The sequence below is a fragment of the Mastacembelus armatus genome, chromosome 2, assembly GCF_900324485.2.
Source record: "Mastacembelus armatus chromosome 2, fMasArm1.2, whole genome shotgun sequence".
NCBI classification, from domain to species: Eukaryota; Metazoa; Chordata; class Actinopteri; order Synbranchiformes; family Mastacembelidae; genus Mastacembelus; species Mastacembelus armatus.
In genome coordinates, this window is record NC_046634.1 from 7,184,356 (window position 1) to 7,205,441 (window position 21,086).

At 39.3% G+C, this 21,086-nt stretch overlaps 1 protein-coding gene across 1 annotated transcript in view; it reads right to left on the reverse strand.

The window, feature by feature from the left end:
* Positions 1–21,086, reverse strand: part of LOC113127348 (interleukin-1 receptor accessory protein-like 1) — a 176,056-nt gene that overhangs the window by 104,675 nt on the left and 50,295 nt on the right. Inside the window, exon 2 of the mRNA XM_026301821.1 lies at positions 13,524–13,803. Within this exon, the coding sequence (XP_026157606.1) occupies positions 13,524–13,803 (280 nt within the window). The remainder of the gene's footprint in view (positions 1–13,523; positions 13,804–21,086) is intronic.

Below are 21,086 nucleotides of genomic sequence, written 5' to 3' on the forward strand. Positions count from 1 at the left end.
TCTCAAAACCAAATGAAAAACAAACCATTCACCATTTAACAATGTTTTTTATTGACTGCCAGTGAATCTACTTCATCAGAGGATGAAACCAGACAGAACTCGCCCTTTAACACAGCCACTGTTCTCTAATCAGTCTCTAAGTCTCCTGAGAATCAGTGGCACCTGTGGGGAAATTAATGAGCTAACTTAATGAATCTTTTAATTAAAACAACTCCTCTCTAATAGAAATTGTATGATGAAATTATTGTTGATTACTCATTAGAGCTTACTTTCAACTAACAATAAGGTTCTTAGAGAAATGTCTCGGTGTAAAGCAGATGTCACTAAGATAGGTCCAAAGGTTGAATAAAGGCTATTTTAGCATAAGGTCATTACAGAGCAGGGAAATAAACCAAGGTATTAACCATTATATTAACCATTTAGGGCGGTAATATAGCTAATACATTCACCTACAGTACTGTACACTAACATGGCTGGATAGCATCAGCATTTAAATAAAAGGGACTGAGGTTTGCCTTTATCCACATGCCAATTTAGTCTGGAACATAATAAAACACACAAAAATGAAGCTTTTTGGTATATAAGGAAACAACTTGACATTTAAACCTACAGGTTGTCTAGAGGAGGTATGCAATAACTACTAAAACCTCTGGCAGCCTATTTTCAGAAGGTTGTTGTTAATATGGCAGCATCCCAAGTGTCTCATCAGCATCCAGAAAAAAAAGGAAAACCTGTTTCTCCTTCCAGTCAGACACATGCTCCTTCACTACAGCATTTTAAGAAAGCACCACAGAAATATTACTGCAATCAGACTCAGTAGCTGCTACTGTGTTGCTTCTTTGCTCTGCATGTGTATATAGTCTATTGGTGTGTCTACAGCTGATACTGGAGCAGGGCATTTAAACATGTACCTGCAGGTTATTTCTGAATTTTCAAGGTGAAATTAACAGGCAATTAAGGTCACAAAAATATTTCCCTAAATAATCTTCATTTCTGTTGTTGCATTTTTGTAATGCTTAATGGATCACATTAACCAAGAGTGATCCATATACAAAACCACAGCTTCAGTGCTTTTTGGCAAAGATAGTCAAAGTCTCTGAAAGTGCAACAGAATGAACACTGGTCTTTCGGAAGATATTTCCTGTTTTGATGTTTAGATAAAGGTGGTTAAGAGTACTGCTGCTGCTGGATTGAGGTCTGGTGGCTTCTGATGTTCTGCCACTTTCTCCCTGTGTGTCTAAGTTAAAGGGAGCTAAATCAACAAGGATCAAAGTATGAGTGACATGACTTGTAATCCATCATGTTTCAACTTGCATCAGCATATACCCGAATTCACATCAGAATGTCAACCAAGCCAACGGCAAGATGTGGAGGGCAGATGTACAGTAAAAGCAGCCAAATTCTTTCCTGAGAGGATGCATTTCAGGCAGTTAATGCAGCCTGGCATGATTGGATGTGCCAGCTCACATCAGAGACAGATGTAGCAATGGCTTTATACAGACAGGATCAAGTATAGTGGCTCAAGACAGGTCCAAGTCTAAACTGGCACAAGACTGAGGGTTTGATACTGAGCTATAGCATAACATTAGTCTCAAGTATCACAGTTCTGAACAGTAGTGCAGCTTCACACTGTCCATTACATTGCACCTTATACTACAGTTGCTGTTCACACAAATCCAAGATCAACCCAGACCAAGACTGGGCCCAGTTATCCTATATCAGTATTTTATGGTCCCTGCATTATTTATGTCCTGTGCGAAGGTCATGGTAAGCAGTGGGAAGACTGGGTCTCCTACCTGTAGCTCCCACTCATAACTCAACTGTCAACTCTAGCACCAAGCCCAGGATGATTAAGCACCATGACTCCCTAAATCTGACTGTGGGCCAACCTGCTCCTACTTAGCCCCTGTCTTAGAGTGTGGTGTTTGTCTGACATGCTGGAACAACCAACACCTGCCTCAGTTACAATCCATCCACCTCTTTCCACTCGTGGTTTGTCTCCGTCTCTGCCTCAACATACCCAGCCACCCTCTTCTTTCCTGTCTTGCTGTACCTGACTTCTTAGTGAGGAACACACACACCTCAGTGGATAATGTCATTTTGCCACACTGTGAAAAACACAGGCCTGCACCTGTCTGCAACCTTGTATCCACACATGCACATACAAACACAAAATACAGATAGAGAAGCAGCATCTCTGCACTGTGCAACATGGACTCCTTGTATGACCAACTGCAAACAGCTTCTGCAGAACCTCAATTAATTTTATTAACATTATGGGTCCATTATGCAAAGCAGTGAAATGTACTTTCATGGCTAAGATTAAGAAATTAAGTCTCAACTGCGTAAGCAAAACAAACTTTTTTTTTTTTAATCACTGTCCCACACATGGGAAAGTTTAACTATATTATAACTACAACTAAACTATAAGATGTTTAATTATATTCATTTGCAGACACCTAATTTGGGAGAAATCACATTGTTGATTTGGTTTAGCATTTAGTTTATTAGCAGGTTTGGATGCTACACTGTTTTCTAAATGAGGTGCGCTAACACTGTTCGATGATATTAGTATTTGTTGGTTTATTTATGACATTAATTTGATTTCTCTTTGTCTTTGAATTACCTGTCTGACTTCCTTTCTTGGTGTGGCAAAAGAGGCTGTTAAGGGTTGAGTCTGATTATCTGGGGAGGCCCAAGCCAAGGACTGAACCAAAATTACTGACAGAGAAGGGGGGGGATTGGGATTTGTAGTTTTGGAGATTTTTTTGAGATAAAGTTATATTCATGATATTTTTGTTTGTTGTGAAATTTGTTTTTGGTTAAGTGACTGATTCACTGTTTTGTTTACTTGTTTCTGTTGTTTGCTTAGTTGGGTTTATCTTTGTAACCCCTTCTTCTTTCTGAGTGGGTTGACCAGTCAGTATGTATTGCTGCCCTTTGGGTCTAGTTTGTTAGGTGACGTTTTTGTTTTTTCTGGGGCTGGGTGTTATTTTTCATTGTTTGAAAATTCACCTGTGGCTCTTTTTTGCCCTGTAGCTTGCTCCATTAAAATCATGCTGCAAATAAAGTATTTTGTTCATTGGGATGGTTACAGGAGTCTTTGTAAACATTCATTCAACTGTGGAACTGTAAACTTATTTTGCAGGGAAAAAAACGAATGCTTAGCTTCGTCACTCAAATATAGAGGTAATTCATGAAAGGCACAAAATGGGCTAGCACTAATAAAGAAACTTTTAAAGCACACAGATGAGTTAAAAATATATGATGTGTTTTAAATGAAAGTATTTCACATAATCTCTTCACCTTTAAAACTACTGCACTAAATTCACACAATAGAGAACATGTCCACAAAAGCAATTATTTCATCCCAAAAACCTACATCAACCAAAGCAATTGTTTTCTAACCGAGCCGTGCCTTGATTTGCATGTCTCAAAGTGACAGTAGCACTTCTTGTGTTCAAACACATTTCTCAGTGACTTCCTAGTCAGTGCCTTCAGGGAACTCATTTCTATTCCACAACACCCTGACCTCATCTTTATGCTAGAAACCTGATTTCATAACAAACATGAACAATTTGTCTCCATTGTATTCTCTTCTAATCCTCTGTCATGACCTTATTCATTGGGCCCCAGGGCCTCTGGGTGCAATGTACAACCAGCCATAGTGCTATGCATATCAAATACAAAACCGTCTCATACTGTATTATACCAGTGCTGCTGCCAAAAGGGGTGTTGGGCCACATCTGTGAAAAATGTGAACGACTTACAATCATCTGTGTGGTTCTTTTATTGAATGTCATTATGGTTTTGGACAAATGAAGCAGTTTCTTTAAGAACGTGAGAAACAGCAATATGAGTAACAGGGTCTGACAGCTTTCCAAACACTCTTACATTATTTTTTTGTACCGTTAGAGGCAGTGTTGGACAATCAATTGTCCATTACTTGTTACTTGAAGCAATGACATCACTGTGTTTGCAACATGGACAACTTTGGCATTTCCATTTCCATTTCCATTGGCAGAGACTAGCTCTCCTCTAAGAAACACACCGAGTCAAAATCAGTCTCACCACCAAACACATGCAGTATGTAACTACAACTGCTGAATTTAAAATGGCAAACAAAGTATAATCACACTATTGTTAAAGATTAGTAAGGCCCTAGGAGGAAATCAAGATCTAAAAACATTAATAAGCACATACAAACTGTGAAAATCTCCATAAAAGATTAGAACAGGGCTACACATTGAACAAAAAGAGCTGACTGTAAACTAAACTTAGCTGACTGTAACTGTGCATTTCAGTTTTTTTTAGTTTGTTCATATTTTGCCAGCAAAGGTTGTTAAAAGTATCAGCAGGTCGTCCATGTCTGTTAATTTAAAGAAGGGAGCAAATTATAGGCTGTTTGTACGTTTCAAAAGGCACACAAATAAGTTTAATTTATATATATTATTCATATAACTAAGGATTTATGTGAATATTTGTGTTTGAAATGGATATTTAAATGAGTAAACAAAAAATAAACAATATATTGCTGATTATTATTCCTCGAAGAATGACTTATAAGTATACGTCTGCTTTTATAAAGGGTGTTTTAATAGTGGTCAAATACTTTAATTAACTCTTTCAGCTTTATGAAATTCTAATGATATTGTTGGCTGTTTTCCTCTTACATTCTCATCCGCAGGATTCAGGTGAGCTCTGAGCTCTCTCCTACATCACAGTTGGACTTGTCAGCCTCAGTATTGCAGATGTCTTGCTAGGAGCTCCACCAGGAGGGGAGGAATGCGAGGCAGGAAGGAGAGAGAAAAAGTTTGGCTGTGGTGCTAAAGCGATTCTGCTTGGGGAATGGTATTTCTGACATTTGTCTGGTAGATAAAAACCACCATCAGATATGGGGAAGAGAAGGTCAGTGTTGTGCTATCAGATAGCAATGGTTTGGCATCTCGTTTGATGACTTGCTCTGCTCAGTGTGGACCAGAAGAGCCAAGGGAATATATGGGGAGGCAACACTGAGGATGTAACTGAGTGAAATCCCTCAGACAAGGATGTGAAAATATTTAGCCTGGATGTTTCTGAAATAAGGGTGTTGAAATAAAACGACTGCTGTATGTGACTTAATTTGTCTAAGATTAATATTGATCTTGAAAATAAAGAAATAACAACTGGTTATGTGTGACCTTCTGCTGAATTATTCTTGCTTGTCATGCAGATTATGACAACAGGGTTAAAAGATTTCCCATAGTAAAATCTCCACAGTCAACCTTCACTCCCTTTGCTCCCTGCAGCCATTAGCCATTTGAGCTCAGCTTAATTAAATGGAATCAAGTGTGGGGCAAATGTTCAATGAGAAGGAGCTCCATAGGCACGCAGTGAAATTGGTTGTGACCACAAACCATGCACATGTTGGAATAAGCATGCAAACTATCTGCAGATACAGGCTCATTCAAATGCTGAAATGTCCATGTTAAGCCCCAAATGGGTGGAAACAAAACATTACATCTGGAGCAGAAGCTGCACAGGTGGGCATGGATGAATTATGATAGTATTCTGTGAAGCCCTAAACACACAGGAATTGCCATTAAACAAGTAATGAATTGGTGTCTCAGTATCCCAGGGAGAAATGAAACAAACTATGAAGCTGTTTTGCTACTAGATGTGATGCCAAAGACACAGACTGTTTGCAATTCATTGTTATCATGAAAATATAGTTTTCCAATTCTAGAGGCACACACTGCAGGAAGTATTAATGGAAAGAGTATAAAATTTTACCCTAGTGGTAACAAGGCAATTATTTGATTCTATGAATGCTGACATAACATAATCTGTTACTTGAATTAATATGAATCCTGCCCATTAACTAAGTAACATTACTATTCACACATCATATCATGCATGTCTGACTACAGCCTTCATGGGTTGATGGTGCTGTTACAATGCACACGTCTGAACTCCACTTTCAAGCTTCTGATTCTTTGCTGTAATACATCTAACACAAAGTTTTAGCTATAATGAAAGAGTTTGAATGGGAATTAGCAATAAATAATGTTAGTATTTTGAATTCATTTTTTTCTGGTGGATGAAAGTCTCCTACTTCAGCACCAAGTTCCAAAATGCAGGCACTCTGACACTGCCATTGTAACATCAGCCGTCCACACTGAGTACCTGGCCAGGTTCACACAGCCACATCACACGGCTGAATAAAGCATAGTGTAAAAGGTGGACTGAGCCCAAACAGCAGCCCATACATCATCAGACAATGGCTGCTGGAAAACAGCCTCCACTAAACCACATAGAGCCAACTAAAAGGCTGTCCAAACACTGTGTCGACAGAGCAGTCTCTCTATACGGGGTAAAGAACACTAGGGGAACATCATCAATAACCCTGAGCTGGTGGATGAAGTGGCTTGGCAAATCCATATCACACAATTAACTAAACCCCCACCTGGACACTGTGAATAACTGCTGCTAGTGTTTTGGCACCAACTGTTTCATAAGCTCTTAAAGTAGTAATGTGGGAGACGCTCATCAGTCATTTCTGTTGAATCTGTGCCGCACTTCTTTCACGGATAATCTGTTGACAAAGTTTATGTAGCTTCTGTTTAGCCATTATGGGCCTCATAGCTCATGTTAATGTTTCCAGACAAACAGCTATTGCAGCTACCAGACAACAACAACACATCACAGTCACTTTTAGGGTTTTTAAGGATGACAGTGTCTGTCTGACAGTTTAACAAATACCAGATGGATTTTCGTGACATCCTAACACCTCGATTGTTGCTATATTTTACTAGCACCACCTGCAGGTCAAGATGTTGATTTGTTCACTACTTTGGTTTATGACCAAAACATTAAACTGACATTTCTGTGCAGCCACAGCTTGTTGGACTGTACACTTTTATGCAATAACTCTTAAGCCAGTGGCTTTTCTCTGCTAATTATCAAGAGTAGCTACAGTACAATCACACAGAGACAATTATGTCACATTTCAGTTATCCAATGAGAATAAACTCTACGGACCAAGACAGGAGGTAAGTTCCAAGACTCCAGATTTTAGGAGCACATCCATGTGTCTCAGCACTGGACAGTGCTTCAAATTAACCTCCATTAATAAACATCCATCAGGGTGTCACTGTTATAGTGATCCTTGGTGAAGCTATTACACAGAGCCAAAGCTCACTGACTGTCTCCTGCCAGGTAGCTTATAACACAAACACCATCCTAATATTATACATCATCCATAACGCCTGGCAGCACAAACCGTCCCTGCTGCTCCTTAGTCTAGTGTCCCTCATTGGCTTTGACAGTTGGGCTGGATCTATTGGACAGGCCCTGACTGGGGCTGAATGACAGAGTGTTCCAGACGGCCCATTCTGACTGTCACTTCCCTGAGAGATCACCAGCCAGTCCTGCCCACGAATACTAATACAGTCAACATGGCTTTGGTCTAGAACAAGTGGAAAGTGGCTTTTAATGTGTGTGTTCTTGGTGTGGATGTGTGCACACAGGTGCCAGCCAAGGTAGAGTAACAGCAACAAAAACACAAAAAACAAAAGTGCATGCACACACACATACACACTCATTCTGTGGTTATCTTCCCGACCCATTGTCCTTTGCTGCTGACAGCACAGGCCTTGCAGGACATGCAGGAAAGCCATTAATAAGCCTGGGACAGTGGCAGCATGCCAGCACCAGTGAACAGAGACAAAGGTGAGATATTAACTACCTGCCAAGAAGTGGGATCCTCCCTGTGCTTTTGCATCTGTCCTTAATCTGACACTGTAATCCCTGCACTTTCCAGTGCTCAGTACACTGTCAATGTGTGTACCTGTCTTGGTATTTGTATGTCAATAAGTGTTTAATATGTGTCTAATGCATGATTAGGTGCTTGTTTCTGCCCGAGTTTGTGTGAAAAACAACATGTGACAAGATGCTCCCTAAGAAATGTGCAGTTTGAATAATTACATTACAGTTGCCTAGTTTAACCTGTTGTCAAACCACACACAACTTTATTTGTTTAAATGTAGAATTTTAGAGGCTTTAAATTGTTATATCCAACAGGAGAAAAAGAAATATGACACTCCATCTGATTTCTCGACAGTAGACTAGTAAGCATGCAAGGTTCACTAAAGAAACACTGACCACCATCATGCTCTGCACATAAACTCAACAAAGTTGGTGTTTTCCCCTTCAAATTTCAACATATACTGAACAGCTGTGAGCAGAAAAACAGCCTCATCCAACTTAACTGATCAGTGTTGAAAACCCAAGTCAATAACAATAGGCTCAATATTTACAGTTACCCACCTTGCCTGTGTGTGTGCATGTGCTCTGTGTGTGTTTTCAGTCACTCTACAGTAAGTGACACACTCCGCTACTGCAGATCCCCCCCCCCCCGCATACAATAGAACTCCTTAGGGTATAACGTGCAACAGCTGAGTGCTGACCTCAATTTGACATGCAGGGATGCTCATCTGCTCTCTTCCCCTCCTACACTGTATGTGGCACGAGTTTTTCCTCATCATATCTTTGTGACATCTGCAGATCTATGTGTGTGTTTGTGCATAAAGGAAGAATACAAGAGACTAAAAGAGAAAGCCAAACATGCTCAAAATGTTAAGTGTGTGTGTGTGTTGATGTTAGCCTGCTTTCACATACAGATGAGAGGAACATTAACTTTGTTTCTCTAACAGCTAGTCTCAGCAGAGCAGAGACATGACATGTTGTATTTGTGTGTGTGTGTGTGTGTGTGTGTGTGTGTGCGCTAGTACATGATGATGCCCTATGACACCCCTTAACACTCCTAACACCCCTGTGTGTATGTATGTTATGAGGGGTAAGAAGGCCAGAGGTGCAAAGCCACAGCACATAATGCAAAACATGAAATGAGGACATCAAGAACATTTTTGTATGGTTCCCTTTGTGTGAGTTAATCACAGAGAATCAAAGAAATAAAATTGTAATAAATGAGGAACTGCATAATTAACTGCAAAATGATACATCCTACAATTAATGTAATGTTATATTTAGACTAATTTTTTCAAAGAAATGACAAATTCCACCAGTGCTGTGAGATAGCTCTACTTCACAGAATTCACACATCTCAGGACAAGGAACAAACAAGAAGATGACTCAGAGAGTATTAAGGTCACGTCTCTTCATTAAAAAGTACTTGAAACTAGATGATTTGAATTGGAAATAATTGTGTGTATCTGCATCATGTTAGCACATTTTCTCCAACTGTTTTCACACTTGAAACTTTGCTAACTGGAAAACTTATTAAAATGCATGTGCTTTTTTGCAGTGCACGTGTCTCTGTCATTGGCTCCATTATGTCACATGGTGGCCAAGCTGCTCACAAAGCATATGTCTATTATACTTCACAAGGTTTGCTTTTTGCACAAGGGCAACACTCACTGACACAGTGTGCCACATCTATCTTGTCTTTTTTTCCAAATTGTAACCCTGGCAGTGATAGTGGCTGAGTAAGATTAACGCCCGGCCTTGAACTTCATTCCTCACATGGCCTGGGTGATATGATCGATATATGGACAATAGTAATATCTCATGATGTGGCAAATGTGGTTTAATGCAATGGACTGTGTGTAACTGTGTCCAATGCATCGTATCGGACAAAACCTTGCATGTTAAACAAAAAATTTAATCATTCCCTTTTTGAACACAATTTTCTTGGCATCATTAATTTTGCCAACTGCACTGGCCTCTTTTGACGTAGTGGTAAACTGTCATAAGTGGCCAATAACCCTGCAGCAGTGTGTGTTCACTGGTGTTGCTGATGTGGGTGTATTATGAATATTCTGCCTACTCTGTTCATCTTCGCCTAAAGCAATAACACCTGTGACAGACAAATTGCAGAATATGAAGAGCATTCAGAGAAGGATTTTTATTATGAAGGAGGCTGCGATGTATTGAAAATTGGCCCAATTACAAACATCAAGAAAGTTTTCATCAGTATCAAAGTAATAGTAATAGTAGTAATAGTTGTCTTTAGATTCATGGGTTCATTTCTCAGGGATCAAGCCCACATCTAACACAAGGCAACATCATGTTTCCATTTTTAAAGTTTACTGGAGATTTGGAAACACAGGCGAGATGTTAAATGTTGACCTAACAGTAGTGTGACAGACCCACCCATTTTTTGCTTTATAGGGAGGGAAAGAAAATGTTTAGACAACTCTCTGACAAGCAAAATAAATTAGCAACATAAAGACAACAAGTCAAACAACTCCCAGCTATTAGGCTACTACACAAAACACTCACTAATATGTGTTGGTGTCAAAGAATTCTAACACTGGACAAAAGGACATATATTTCCAGCCTTTACTGGCATCTTTGATACCAAAAACCTGATTACAAGCTTAGCCTCATCTTCTGTTTCAGGTCCAGAAGACCCCCCAGATCCTCTGATTGTTAGTCTGCTACATATCTTGATTTGAGGTTTAAGTTTAAATGTCTGTCTAATTTATCTTTTCAGGGAATTATGTATTTGTAAATTAAAATGATATTGATGTTATTGATGTGTCAGCTATACATCTTGTTTATTGCTTGGAATGCTGTACTGGGCAGCATAATACACACACACACATATGTAAATGAGGTTAAAGGGCATTTTGCAGCATAAGATGAAGAAGTTTTTCTTACTTTTAGTTGCTCTAAATTGTTTGGACATTTTTTGTGTGCATATGGACCAAATTTTCCAACAATTAAATTGTCATGAGGCCAGTTTACCATGAAGTGCCCATTACATTCTCTCACACACCAACAAATTCAGTTTTGTATGCAGAGGCAAACTAAATTTGAGAGAGTAGGAGCAACCCTAGAAATTCATCAGATTTAAATAATATTATAAAAACACCTGACCAGCTCACTATACCAAACTGACTCTCAAAGACAAACAGTAAACTCATGTTGAGATTATTTCTGATGTCTAAGGACAAGAACTATTTAATTAGATCAACTGGTCTCTATCAGTGCTTGAGAAGCCATAGTAACTGGGACTGAACTGTTATTCTAATATGAAATGCACCCAGTAAGAGATGATTCATTTTTGTGCTGTGATTCATTTGTTCCACCACTGAGCACAGTAGCTCCCAAGGTCTGTTCACGATTCAAAAGGGGGAGGATTCTGAAGTAAAACACTGCCAAGAGCATAATACAAATATATCTTAACATATGTAAGGACTGATCATCTATAGGCCCCACAACACCGAAACCAATGAGAAGAGCAATGCTATGATTTGGCAGTGGTCATTGGAATCTCAAATGAGCCATGTCAACATAACAGCTCGATGCACTGCTAAATGGCTGTAAAACTGGATGAATTTATTTCTGCAATTTGTTTTTGTGTCAGTGTTTCAGAAAAAAATAGAGAGAATGCAAACAGCATATGGCATACAAGCAGCTGCAAATATCCTACTGTAGCGTTAATAGCCAAGTCTTCAAAAGGAATAGCTCAAGTGTTTTACTTTAAACATGCTTCACTCAACAGAACTCAAAGTATATGCTAATACAGGACTATAAATCATTTTAATTTGTTGGTCCCATGTGGTCAGTACTGATGCACCGCTCTGCTCTTCAGAACTCTGCATGAAACTAAACATGTGACCCTCATACACATACAGAGTACACAATAACATAAAGCAAGCCACCGTATGGTGCTCTATAGAGCTGACTAATGAGCCATTCAAGAGAAAAAGCCCTTTACCTACAAGGTTAATAAGTTATTACTATATAATCAACTCTGTACAAGTTAGTTCCACAACTCAACTGACAGCAAATAGCTTATGACAAATGAATGTTATTTCATTTACTTCTGTATTTCTGGGTGTTCTTAATTAACACAGGTAAAGGGTTTAACAGCAGGAAAATCCAATGTAATGTAATGTTTATGGTTTGGGTGTGTGTTTTCAGGGAGACTGGGGTTTAGTTATTTTTATCTTAAATAAAAAAAAAATTTGTGACATTAATTCACTGGTGTTTGTAAAAATAATGTCACCATGCATATGTTCACATCATGGCTTTTTGGAATATTAAGAGCATAAAATGACTTTACTGTGCTGGGGCTAATCAGAGTATCATGTGTCTGTGTCCTATAATTTTAGGTAGATTTGAACATCCCCAACTGCTGATGCTTTGATTAACACTGAAAATCAGTGGTACTGATTATACCATCAATGCTGGTAATTGTAAATAAAGGTCAGCATTGTATAAATCTGGGTAGGAAATATTAAGACTCCTGACTCCACAATGCAAAAATAGATTTAAGACCTGCTGAAAGCAACTACAGATAACAGAAGTCCAAAGAAACGCAGGTATAGAGAAATCTGTGTGATGGAAAAGTGCTCTGTATACAGAACTATTGTTATTTCTGTCTATGATTGGCGAATAAGTGTTGCCCCTTAATTTGGTTCGAAATGGTGGAGACTGGTGACAAAGTAACACTACTCATCCAAATCAAATCTCATAGCTCTACTTTCTGCGTGATTACACAATAACTCTGGACTGAATGATTGTCTACCTCCAGAAAATGCGGCCAACATCATTGAATGGAGAATTGTTGGATTGGTGCTGCCCATTTCTATTCAAGGCGGCCTCCACAGCAAAAGGGAGCGTGCTAATGGTGTTGAATAGCAATACCCCAAACCTCCCAGAATTGAGTTTGTGAAGCACAAGAAAACCTACGCTGAAAGCAATCACTCAAGAGGTCGTCATTGACCCATTTTTTGGCAGTGCATCAAATGAATTTTTCTGAATTCTAATAAGATTACATCCCTATCTTTAAGGAAGATGTGTTTTAAAGTTCCTCTTGTCCTTGGCCTTGTTTTTTTCTTCCTCACTCCCAACACAATAGCTCCACGTTAATGAATAAGTTCAACTTCAGAATGTTATAGGACTCATAAACAATTGTTTACCTCCACCATCCTGCCAACAGGAAGGACGATAACACAAGTCTCTTAATTTTCCCTTTCATCTTGGCAGCCTTCTCCTTTCCTTAGACTTCCTATGCTGAATTACTGCACATGTGTATGAGTATATATATATATATATATATATATAAATAAATATAAATAACAGACTTGTGAGGGCTGGGAATTTATGGATTTACCAGCTGAACCGTATGGCTTACTGTCCCCCAGAGGGGAATGAAGAAATCATTTAACATATAAAGCGAAGGGGCCTCATACTGTTAGATTATGCTCTTTGGACCAAGGATCGGTGCTCTTTTGGCCAGAGATGAGAGACTTCATTAAAAATCAACAGGGGAGGACTTTAACACAACTTTACTTGTTCCCACAGGGCACCAGAAAACATTATTTACCGCTTTTACCACATTTCCACATTTTTCCTGACATGCTGCTGGCAAAATAACTCCAAAATAGTGAAAGAATTTCTCATAAATGCTCTACTCGAAGGCAAAAACAATAACAACAAAACAAATGATATTTGATAAAAATGAAGCAAGCTGTTTACAATGTCTACAGGAAACGCTGGGGGGAACTTACCTTAAAACACACGAATAATATCCCACATCATCCAACTCTGCTGGTCGAAACCATATGGCATCCTCCTCCTTGCTCATCCTTGTGCCGTCAAAACTGATGGGCTCCTCAAAGTCCCCATGTCCTGCACTTTTGTACCACATAAGGCTAAGTCCTGCACTCTGCGCATGGGTGTAGTTAGCCCGGATATATCCATAGAATAAAGCACACTTAATCCGTACAGGTTCTCCCAGAAGCACTTTGTATTTCAGGTAGTCCACTGACCAATCTGTGCAGCCTTCCACTGAAAGACAATCACAGAGGAAAGAAGAATTAATAAACATGGGTTAGTTCAGAAGCACTCAAACAGCCATTTTGTATAATCATCAAACCTGGCAGAGCAGATTTGTACTCATGAAAAGGGTAAGTGCTAACCAGGACAAGACCATTTTCAGTGTTGGCATTAGTCTGCCTGTGTGCTTTGCCAACAAGCCTTGTATCATAATCAATCAAGACGCTCTCTTCCTCCATGAAGCACTGATTTCTATGCCTCTCTCATGTTTCTAAGCACATAAATTTGATTTCTATTAGCACATACAGTACACATACCTCTAACATACCACCTCCAAAAAAAAAGGCCACAGAAGAGCAGGTATCCTTATGTCAATATGTGGTTAGAGTGCTTTATTACCATAACATTCATTTGAATGTTAAACTGAACTCTCAGCATATCAATCACTAATCCCTGTCTGCCCCTGCCTTCACCTGCCAAAATGTACTGTATGTATTTATATTTGATTTGAGTGTCACCATCTCAGAAACTGTGTATAAACCACTGTCAGTATCCACTTAAATGGCAGTGATAGCACTCGTCTACAGCTGACCTGAGAAAATTATGAGTCTGAATTCATTTCCAGAACCTTTCACACTATCCTCAGGTCTCGAATTCTCTTTTCCGTAATATAAATGAAAAAAGTATCTCATCTCATATTGTGCTGCCATACACGCTAAGGCTGAGCAATTGGGGTCTTCCTGTTAAGACGTCTAAAAGCCCACCAACTGCCAGTCAAGAAAGTTACAAAGATTGAATAATAGCTGCATTATTCACACTCAGCAGGCGAAGGAATGGCTTTAACTCTCAGACATTTTTAACCTCTGGTTGTATATACAATTCATGTGCAACAGCAAATATCAAATTGACACTTAGTGCTTACCAAGTTCCCTCAAACTAGTGAAAACTCACAGATAACACCGACTCCTGTGTTACGTTCTACATAAGTTTTAGGTGAGCCACTGCCTGTATCCTGAAGCAGGATTAGTGGATTATCCAGCTAGATTTGGGCTTGACTGGTTTTTTGGCCTGTATTTAACTTGGGCAAAGGCCATGTTAACCAATGTGGGTTCATTTCAGGGGATCAGATCAATGCATGTACACAACACATGGTCCCTACAGGACCAAAGAAGGGTTCACGGTAAAATAAGAGACATTAGGTAGAGCTGAGCATAATTATAGCTGCGTATTAATCATGCGTATTAATCATGCAGCATGTTTGTGTCAATCTCAGCAGGATTGACTGATTCTTCAGCACAACACTGATGCTGTACTGTCTGTGTGCATCATTAATGCTCAAGATAACATTAGGTCAACATTTGTGTAAGAATTAGCACCAATCTAATAACTGAGATGAAAGCAACTTAGTTTTCAAATAAACTTAAGAAAACCTCGCCTTTTTTGAGAGACAAAACAAACCACTGGTCTAATACTTGAGAAACAAACTGGGCTCACACTGAATAAAAAAAAACAAACAAAAATAAAACAAGGTCTCTGATGGTTTCACCTTCCCTTTTCTGTGTTTCCCTTCCTGTTCCTAACATCCTCTTTTCCCTTCACCTCACTGCATCGCTCTTCCTTAAAAAACAGCTGGTGAGCACAGCTGCCGCAGACTCAACAGGCTTCTCTAATTGAGCCTCGATAAATGTTTTATTTACCAAAGAAACAACTTGGCTGCCAATCAGTGAGGTGCGGGGTGTGCAGCAGTTGTTGGGGTAACGAGGGGCGAGAGTTTGCTGGGGAATGATTCAACCATGTTGATTTATGTTACTGTATTGTATTGTGTGGCATTGTAAGGGTCATGCTGAGAGCGGCAGCAATAGCACCAGTGGGTGCTTTATGTGCTACAGAACAGATGAAAAAAGTGAAAAGTACTGTATTCCAAGGGCACTCCAAATCACTTGAACAGTGAAAAATGAGGATGACATAATGTCATGTGGAGATATTTTCAAGGCAGCCATCAGTTTGCAAAAGCTTGCCAACAGATTTTGATGTCTCTTCATCATGATTAGTTCACAGAGCTTGTGTCTTCATCACAGTGAAAGAGCATCACACGCTGCCACTTCTCTGCGTTTTTGGTGAATTTTACTGCCATATTCTTTGTATTGTATATATGCATTGTTTAGTCACTTGTTTTTAATTCTGTGAAGCACTTTGGTCAACTCAGGTTGTTGTAAGGTGCTATATAAAGAAAGGTTGATTGATTGATTGAAAGTTCCATTGTCAACAATTGTGGGGAGAAATCCATCAGTAACTAGGCAGGGATGATTTTTCTGTTAATAGTTTACTCTCCAGTCAGATTTGGAATAAAATCAAGTCATTATTTCCCAGGTGAAATAACTCACTGACCTCTTCTTCTCTTTCGTGGGGTTAGTTAGAGCGAGTCTAAATATTATTAGTACTCGCTCCTATTTAAGAGAAATAGGCATAACAAATAAAATGATCCCGTCCTGGAATTCACTTAACAACGCTGATTCATAATGTACAGCTTTTAAGGGTAAAGTAAGGGTAAGTATTTAAGCCTGAGTTTTTCCCTTTTAATTAGTCATTGACCTGTGGACAGCTGATTTATCTACAGCTAGCAGCAGTGACAAATGCTAAGGCTTTCCTGATCTAATTTTATATTATCAACCATTAGTTTTAGAAAACTGCACTCAGATGCCACACTATGACATTGCTCTCTAAAGCTTCTTGTTGAGTCTCTTAATCAAGTGGGTTAATCAAGAGAAAGAAAACAACAAATTTCTTACTAAAATTCAGATGTTACAAGTGAATCACTGGGAACAAACACAAATGCTGGTGGAGTGAAGTGAACTCTGCGAACTACCCAGCAGCCCAATCCTTTCATTGTGATTAACTCTCACTGTTGCTATGGAAACAAAGGGTCTACCCTAGCTTATCAAAAACTTGCTAATTAGTTTGTAATAATAACTTCAAGGCTTAGGGTAAGACAACCGCATCCAAGATGGTTTCACTACTAATCATGTGTTCTAATTGAGACTCTGAAGTGTTGTGCTCTCCCAACTAATAAAAACAGAAAGAGAGTGTAAAAGGTCACAGAAGCAGGCAGCAGCTCCAACACAAAGCAAGCCTGGCAAACGTGTGTGTGAAGTAACAGCTTATCAGTCTGATAATGCTCTGTGGTAAAATGTATATATGCACCAAACACCCCATATGGCATGGTGCTCTGTGGTAAAATGTATATATGCACCAAACACCCCATATGGCATGGTGCTCTGTGGTATAATGTATATACACACCAAACACCCCATATGGCATGGTGCTCTGTGGTAAAATGTATATACACACCAAACACCCCATATGGCATGGTGCTCTGTGGTATAATGTATATACACACCAAACACCACCTATGGCATGGTGCTCTGTGGTAAAATGTATATACACACCAAACACCCCATATGGCATGGTGCTCTGTGGTATAATGTATATACGCACCAAACACCCCATATGGCATGGTGCTCTGTGGTATAATGTATATACGCACCAAACACCCCATATGGCATGGTGCTCTGTGGTATAATGTATATACGCACCAAACACCCCATATGGCATCTTGCTCTGTGGTATAATGTATATACACACCAAACACCCCATATGGCATGGTGCTCTGTGGTAAAATGTATATACGCACCAAACACCCCATATGGCATGGTGCTCTGTGGTATAATGTATATACGCACCAAACACCCCATATGGCATCTTGCTCTGTGGTATAATGTATATACACACCAAACACCCCATATGGCATGGTGCTCTGTGGTATAATGTATATACGCACCAAACACCCCATATGGCATGGTGCTCTGTGGTATAATGTATATACGCACCAAACACCCCATATGGCATGGTGCTCTGTGGTATAATGTATATACGCACCAAACACCCCATATGGCATGGTGCTCTGTGGTATAATGTATATACGCACCAAACACCCCATATGGCATCTTGCTCTGTGGTATAATGTATATACACACCAAACACCCCATATGGCATGGTGCTCTGTGGTATAATGTATATACGCACCAAACACCCCATATGGCATGGTGCTCTGTGGTATAATGTATATACGCACCAAACACCCCATATGGCATCTTGCTCTGTGGTATAATGTATATACACACCAAACACCCCATATGGCATGGTGCTCTGTGGTATAATGTATATACGCACCAAACACCCCATATGGCATGGTGCTCTGTGGTATAATGTATATACGCACCAAACACCCCATATGGCATCTTGCTCTGTGGTATAATGTATATACGCACCAAACACCCCATATGGCATCTTGCTCTGTGGTATAATGTATATACGCACCAAACACCCCATATGGCATCTTGCTCTGTGGTATAATGTATATACGCACCAAACACCCCATATGGCATCTTGCTCTGTGGTATAATGTATATACGCACCAAACACCCCATATGGCATCTTGCTCTGTGGTATAATGTATATACGCACCAAACACCCCATATGGCATCTTGCTCTGTGGTATAATGTATATACGCACCAAACACCCCATATGGCATCTTGCTCTGTGGTATAATGTATATACGCACCAAACACCCCATATGGCATCTTGCTCTGTGGTATAATGTATATACGCACCAAACACCCCATATGGCATGGTGCTCTGTGGTATAATGTATATACGCACCAAACACCCCATATGGCATCTTGCTCTGTGGTATAATGTATATACACACCAAACACCCCATATGGCATGGTGCTCTGTGGTATAATGTATATACGCACCAAACACCCCATATGGCATGGTGCTCTGTGGTATAATGTATATACGCACCAAACACCCCATATGGCATGGTGCTCTGTGGTATAATGTATATACGCACCAAACACCCCATATGGCATCTCGCTCTGTGGTATAATGTATATACGCACCAAACACCCCATATGGCATCTCGCTCTGTGGTATTCTGCTGCACACAAGCAGTGAGGTCAAGGCTACACACTATATCTGCTGATCATTTAACATATATACCAGTGTTGACCATGTTCACCATCTTAGCTTAGCATGTTAACATGCTAAAATCTCAGCACTGAGCATAAAACAGTTGCTGATGAATGTGTGTTTTGTTTTGTTTAGCTTGGGTAAAAACCCTAGACCCTGAAGCTGGCTCTAGACTACAGTCATTACTAAAGTCATTACAGCTTGTCCTCTGGGGACCATGTATGCCTTCACCAAAACTATGCCATATGTGTTCCAGCATTTCCCTCGAAACCACAACCACATGGGACAGAAAAAACACCAAAGTCATTTGGATCAGGGCACCATAAATATCTGTACAGATTTTCACTTGTTGGCTGAACAGACATCACACAGAATGATCATCACTATGCTAGCAGCATGGATAAAATGATTAATTATACTATATAGCAGTGCTTGAAAGATACTATAAGACACCACAAGATCCATTAGTATAGATTAACCCAGCTGGAATACTGTATAAGTTTTTAAAATGACCCTCAACAGAACAAAATATTGCTTACAAATAAATTGTTCATTTATTTGTGATTGTGCCCATTACAGTATGGGTACTTTTAGTTAAGTACATCTGAGTCTGAACAGTGGAGTCTACTATTCCAATATGCCCCAACAGCTGACCACTAAATCAGCAAATTGATCTTTGCAATCTTAAGATATTCTGCCAGCGCAGATAAAAAGAAGACAAATCTCAGTTTGGCTGCACAGGCTGGATTTGGTACCAGAAAAACACAGCAAATGCTTCAGAGTCAAATATCAGAAAGCATTTTCCATCAACACTCTAAATAAACAGTCCACTCATTTTTTTTTTTATTGAGGTTTTTCCTCCTATTGAAGACAATGACTGTCCCACAGAGAAGAAGAAAAGAAGAAGAAAGAAGAGCTCTAGCCCTTCTCTTTCAGAGGGCTCATTGTATTTACCACTAAAACCACCACGAGAAGCTAGACAGCACAAATATCTTCTTATCTGATTCTCAAATTGCTCATTTGACAGAGGGTTATCGTTCATTGCAGTAAGTGATGATGGAGATTCTACATAATCTGTTGGCAGGAAACAAACATGGTACAAACCCTAATTGAACTTAATTAACATTTCCCTGCTCACAAGATTTCCATTCTGCTGGATCACAATTGTTGGGGGAATTGGCCTGCTCCGTAATAATAACAGCAACTATGACACTTCTTTACTGACTGGGACCACCAAGCATAAGCAGCGTTTGTGGCTGTGCTACACATGGCCCATAAATAAAAAGGGGTAATTCTTCAGTCACTGTCCCAGTGTGTCCAGCGACCCAACAATTCTGTTTGTCAGCTGGAAAAATAGTAAGTGGTAACCATCGGCTGCTATGTTGTGCCGGACGATTACAGAACAAATGTTTGCACATCACTCTGATTTAATAGAGCCACATTCACTAACACCAAGTCAAAACTGGATCCTCTAGCCATATCCTGATTTAACCATGGGTAACTAAAAGTACCCAAACAAACAGACCTGCCTGGTTTTTAATGTGTCACGTTTGTCCAACTGTGACAAAGGCAGGAGTTTGATATAATTCTGCTTATAACCAAATCCAACTAAGGATCTAGTTTATATATGAAAAAACATGGTTCTGATGCCACAGATCATTGGCTGCATATTTTTTCATGTTAAAACATATTAATAAATATCACTCAGCGATTTGATTGCAAATAAGGTCTTTCAAGTTTAAAATATAATTTTACTTAAAAAAAAAAAAAAAAAAAAAGCATTATCCAAAGCCTTTACTCTCTCTGAGGTGTTTTGTTTTGATTTGACCCACTCATAAAAGGACATGGGCCTCAAGGTATCTTCCAGTCATCTCGAGAGTCTGCTTTGAAATGAATTTACATTATAATGTGTACAGTTTTCTAGAAACTTGTTTACCTATTTCAGTGGATCCTCTGTATGCTGTATATATAGGAAAAGGTATTCTAATATATAATATATACATAAGGTTTGTGCAACTGGTTGTCAGCATGAACATGAACACAAATGTGACCAAGGTGCTGGTAAACATACATAGAAAAACATCTATGACGCATTTCTACTCTAAAGGTCACCACAGTAAAGTTAAACAATTGTTGCTCCTGTTACATTTTTACTGTCACATGAAAATGAGCTGTGCTCCTTCTGGAGAGGTGATCAGCTCATAAATTGGGTTACAGATCTGCTGAGGGGTAATTGTATGCAGATTGAGTCAGGTTACCA